The following is a 5638-nucleotide window of genomic DNA, read 5'->3' on the forward strand; positions in this document are numbered from 1 at the left end:
GAAACGTTGAATAATTTCGTTGTACACCGTCGCGTGGTTGGCGTGTAAATATCGGCGATGGTACCATCCGCCGAGTAACTCCGTTAACGGGTGGTCACGTGGTAAGATAATCGGGAACTTGAAATCATACGTAACAAAGGGCACGGTGCCGATACGACTGGAGACCCGCATCACACCATGCTCATCCAGAAAAGCTGTCAGTTTGTAAACGGGACTTGTTTTCTCGATATTCCCTTTGGAGGTCTCGTTTCGATGCTTAAGCACCGCTACTTCGTCCGAGTATACTGAGCCCTCTGCAATTCCTCTTGATTCAGGATACCCGCCACTGGTGGCTGCTTCTGAATTCGATGACGGCAGTTAACTGCGAAGCGATGGACGTAAGCTACCCCTCTCAGCACACGCTCCCACTTGGAGAAGATGCTCCAACGGATCACGTCATCGACGATCAGCACGCGATGTATTAAGCAAGACCGCAGCTCTTCCTCCGTCTTCGGCGGTTTCTTTGATGTCCTTTTCGGCCATTCCACTTCCGGCAAGTATAGGAAGTCGGGACCGCGAAACCAACGCGAATGGACATCTGTACTGGAACCTTTTCCCCATTTGGTGGCTTCATCGGCTACATTGTGTCGTGAAGGGAGCCACCTCCACTCGATTGCTTCCGTCTTGCTAAGGATCTCCCCTACTCTGAAGGCTACGAATTGTCTGTAACGGCAGTGTTGGGACTGAATCCAAGCCAGGGTTGTTTCTGAATCAGTCCACATTATTCGTCGACAAATAGGAAACGTATGATATTCGCAGGCTGCCTTTGCCAGTCTTGCCCCTAGCAGAGCACCCATCAGCTCCAGGCGAGGTACTGATAAGGTCTTTAATGGTGCCACCTTTGCCTTAGCCGTAACTAGCGTGACGTATACGTTACCGTTTATCACTGCCCGGAAGTAAGCAGTAGACGCGTAAGCTTCCTCGCTGGCGTCGGTAAAGACGTGTAGTTCAATTGGCCCGATTTCTGCGGCTGAAAACCCGGGAAAATATGCCCTTTGTAGTCTGATCCGGCCCACACCGTTGAACAGTGTGATCCATTTTTGCCAGCGTGTCCAAATCGTTTCAATCACCTCGTTGTCCCACTCGGCTTTGCTGCGACAAGTGTCTTGGATAATCGTTCGACCTTGCACGGTAATGTGTGATAGCAGCCCTTGGGAGTAGAACAAGCTCATAACACTGCGCAAGATATTCCGCTTCGACGGAGAGATTCCGTCCAACTGCAGCTCGGCTGTGAAAGCCAGGACATCTTCTTCGGGCAGCCACAGTAGACCCAGCACTCTTTCCGCTTCACTTTCCGCGGCGACGCTTATAACCTTCGCTTGTAGTTGATTTGACTCTCCGACCCGTTGCAGCAGGGTTTTCGAATTCGAATGCCAATTCCTTATCTCGAACCCTCCACGTGTGTGTATCTCCTTAACTTCCAAAGCAACCTTAATTGCCTCTTCTTCCGTGTCGAAACTGTCGAGGTAGTCATTTACATAGTGTTTCCTCAGTACGGCCATCGCAGCCCGGGAGAAAGCGGCTTCGTGCTCTTTAGCATTCATGTTCTTTATATACTGCGCTTGACATGGAGAGCATGTGGCTCCAAAGCTACCAACGTCGATCGCGAACGTTTTCACCGGTAACGATGGGTGTTCACGGTAGAGGAAGCGCTGGCTGTGTACATCTTGTTGGCGTATTCTGAACTGGTGAAACATTTGTTTCAAATCTCCACAAACTGCTACCGAACGCTCCCTAAAACCGCAGAGCACCGCTGCGAGGGGTACTAGTAGATCCGGACCTTTGAGAAGCATGGCGTTCAATGAAACATCTCCGACTTTCGCCGCGGCATCCCACACCAGCCTGATTTTGCCCGGCTTCTTGGCGTTTCTCACTGCTCCCAGTGGTAGATGCCACACTTTTCCTGGGTCAGTAGACTTCAGCTCTCAGGGAGTAACTTCGTGGATGTAGTTGCTCTTCAGATACTCGCCAATTTGGCGCTGCACGCTTTCTCGTAATTCAGGATCCTTGTTCATTTTCCCCTCGAAACATTCCAGGCGGCGCATGGCCATAAGAAAACTATTGGGAAATTGCACTCCGTCATGACGCCACAATAGCCCCGTCTCAAATCCCTTTGAAATCCTTTTGGTCGTCTCTTCCAGGATGTACCGGGCTCGCTTATCTTCCTCCGACTCCGGGCCTTTGTCTACCGACACGCCCACATTTTCGACTGTGAAATGACGCTTGACTAGATTGTGTAACTCTTGATCAGCTGTACATCTGTCTTGATAATCACAAATATGTAGAGTGTAGTTCGCTGAATTATCGCCATCCTCAGTAATTCCGTAGATTGACGCTACGAGGCGGACCGTCGGGTAAGGCGAGGTGTCCGCGATGTCCGAAATAAACGCAGATCGCGGGCGCCACAGAAAGTGACGAGCGATCCGAATGAGGGACACTCGGTCATGTATTACAAAGGATACACCGAGTGGCCCGAGCGCATTGTTGACCAGCTGATATTCCTCCGGATAGAAGGGTCCAGGCGTAGACGCCACCAAGGCCCGGCGGGTCAGCCAGGCCCAGAGCTCGCGCACCAGGAGCCGGAAGCCGGTCCACAAGTGGCGATGAGCAAAAAGAAGCCACAGAAATCCGGCCTCGCAGTAGATGCGAGGTAGCGGGCTCATCGACGGTATAAACGGCATATGGCCGTACCACATGAGACTTGCTATGAACGGGGTGTCCATGCACCTCGCAACAGGAATGCACAGCTGGCGGTGTGGAAAATAAAAATATACGGAGCTCATCTGGGAAATACAATTAATAATTATTTAATTGAGTAGTCGTGTCCTCGTTTGGTAATTCACCGCAGCCGGACGTTATGGTCGTTCCGACTGGGGCAGTTTGTGTTTATTGGCCAAGCATCAGTCGAATTGTAGCGTCTTGACTGGGCGGCCTGCTTCTTGTTCTTGTAACATCGGTCAGAGTTTAGAATTCCGACCGAAGTACTTTTTTAGTTAATCATATGACCGTAGTCGGGTTGTAATGTCCCGACTGTGGCCTTTTCGCTTGTGTTTTTTTGAAGTGAGCCGGATATTGGCTGTACCGACTTCACTCCCTACGTCTTATTCTCCCTTCTTTAATTTTTTTTATCTGTTTCAATTTTCGTTGGTCTTCAGTTATTTACTTTACTCTTTAAAATTTGTAGTATGTGCGATTACTCTTGTTTATAGTTTATTGTAAAATGAAAACCGACTCGGTTTGGCAATCTTCCTAATCTATTCTTGTCGGATATCTATTTCAAGCAAGAACAAGAGTGTTAGTTGTTAGTAATTGCCCCCAATTCCTTCTTTTTCCCCAAATGTGTTTTTTTTGTTCGAGATCTTTTGCTTACTTTGCTCGTTTTACTAACTTCGAGTTCTTTTGCCTGTTGTGCTCGTTTTTGGTGTTAATTAATTTTTGCGTTTGTATTCTTTTGTGTTTTGTTTTTTTTTTCATAATAATTTGTTTCATAATGCAATTTTTTTTCATAGTATTCATAGTTGTGTCGACAACATTTGTCGAAGCTTCGACACCAATACTTTTCATCACAAAAGCTATTTTTCGTAAATACTAACAATATAACATCTGACGTTTGCGCAGACATCGTATACCGAATGCGAATCAATACGATGTGTACTTCCGGAGTACGCTGCTAAAACGGTTGATCCGAATTTGAGATTTTCCTTTTTACTGTCACTTAGTTTGTGAACGTTCTTGCATAGTATGCAAATAGTCTTTTTCGTACTAATTGATGCCCTGTTCACCACACGATAGAAATTTCTTACTTTGTTTTACTCAAAGTTTTCTTAGTATGGGTATAACACGGTCGCCGTCTGGAATAAATACAATGTTATCGTAATCGATATCGGGTTATTTTCCTTTCGCTTTAATAGTTTGTCTAGTTCACTTTTATATATTTAATACATTCAATAATTCCAAAAGAAATTGTGGTCTGGAAGCTTTTCTTTCACTACGTGACGCTCTGTCACGGTCGCCATATAATAGCAAATCGTCGACTATGATATTAGTCTTTTGAGTGGCATTACGCTATAAAACAGAACTTCAAACAGTGATTACGAACGAACAGCTGTAGTTTCTATTACAATCTTAGAGTAACTCAAAAAGATCCCTCGTCGCCAGTTGTTATATCCGACCTTGCCTCGTTGTATTCAACAGTAACTATCGTTCCGCCGAACGATCTTTCGCCGCAGAGGGGGGTGCTGGGTCTAGTTAGAAGCGTCCTGCGGTACAAGCCACTTCTAATTCTAGACTAAGTATAGTTTGTGGCACCTGCGTTACAAATACCACACGCTATAGCTTAATAAGCCGGGAATTCCTCGTCCAGTTAGTATCGTTCTGCGTAACAATCCAATACTAATTCTGGTCGTAAGACAATTTGCTTCCCCGCTTGCGTTACAAACAAGGAAGTAATTTGACTTTGGATTTAACAAGGTGGAAAAACCAACGAAGAACTCCAGGGTCTGGACACGAAGTAAAGGATTTTCGACTGAGTGAAGTGGTACTTTCGACTGCTCGATTTCAACTTGATTTTATTATACAATTTTTTGGTTTATATACCTACTTTCCTAAGCTAGCTATTTACAAATAATCGATTTTTGAATCGATTTTATTTAGATTTGTTTTGGTACAGAATGTTAACAATGAATATTGTTGTCACCTCTGCACAAATGTTTTATTATCCAAGCCACCGCGCGAAGTCAAATATCGATATAATTATCGTCTTCGAATGCGCTGTGACCGGCAGTGGCACCGAAAATGCCGATGAAGCATATATGACCCTTGCGTGAGCGCGCATTGACTCATCGTTGGGCGCACTTGAATGTAATTCGATTTTCCTTCTGCCTCTTTAGGTCAGAACGAACTGTTCTATGTTACGGTGGTTTGTTTTGATTCTGCCGCTGCTCGCTGCGAACAGCTGTTTGTGATTTTGCGTCGGCGACATATTGCCCCCCGTAAGTCTATCCCATAGACCTTACGAAAAACTAGCCGACGCGCCGATGGTCATCTTGCTTGTCGAGATTTTCGATGCCTATCTGATTATAAAGGTTCATATAATATTTACTTTTGTTACCTACTAATGATTTATGTTTTTGGAGCCTAGTTTAATATTTGATAAATGATAACGTTCCTATCTTTTAAGTTATTTTTAATATTTGTTTAAGTTATTAATGCACTTGCTTTAAATTTGTGTCACACTATTTGCAGCTGTTGTTCGTGGAATTATTCTCGGTGGTCGTCTTGGAAGTGGAGTTGGTCTGCTCGATGTTCTAATGGTGTAACGTCGACTGCCTTTCTTATAGTAAAGGGCGCTGATTATCGTGGCCACAATAAGTACTGATGATACCGCTGCTACTATGACCGGAACATGATGATTTATCGCCTTTGTTTCAGGATCGTTGTGATAGGATGAATGGGTTGTAGCTATCGGATCAAGTTCTGTTGTTTCCCAAGCGTCTTCTGACGCATTGAAATTGTCGTTTTTCCATTGAGGTATTTGATCGTGGCGTTTGAAGTATATTTTTTGTTGCTTTGAAGTTCCGCCGATGCTAGCGTACGTTAC

At 45.1% G+C, this 5638-nt stretch overlaps 1 protein-coding gene across 1 annotated transcript; it reads right to left on the reverse strand.

Annotated features, from left to right (window-relative positions):
* Positions 1-266: 266 nt before the first annotated feature.
* Positions 267-1832, reverse strand: LOC131681020 (uncharacterized). Its single transcript, XM_058961728.1, has one exon. The coding sequence runs from the start codon at positions 1830-1832 to the stop codon at positions 267-269; it is 1566 nt and encodes a 521-aa protein (XP_058817711.1).
* Between the last annotated feature and the right edge of the window lie 3806 nt (positions 1833-5638).

Source organism: Topomyia yanbarensis, chromosome 2, assembly GCF_030247195.1.
Source record: "Topomyia yanbarensis strain Yona2022 chromosome 2, ASM3024719v1, whole genome shotgun sequence".
Lineage (NCBI taxonomy): Eukaryota > Metazoa > Arthropoda > Insecta > Diptera > Culicidae > Topomyia > Topomyia yanbarensis.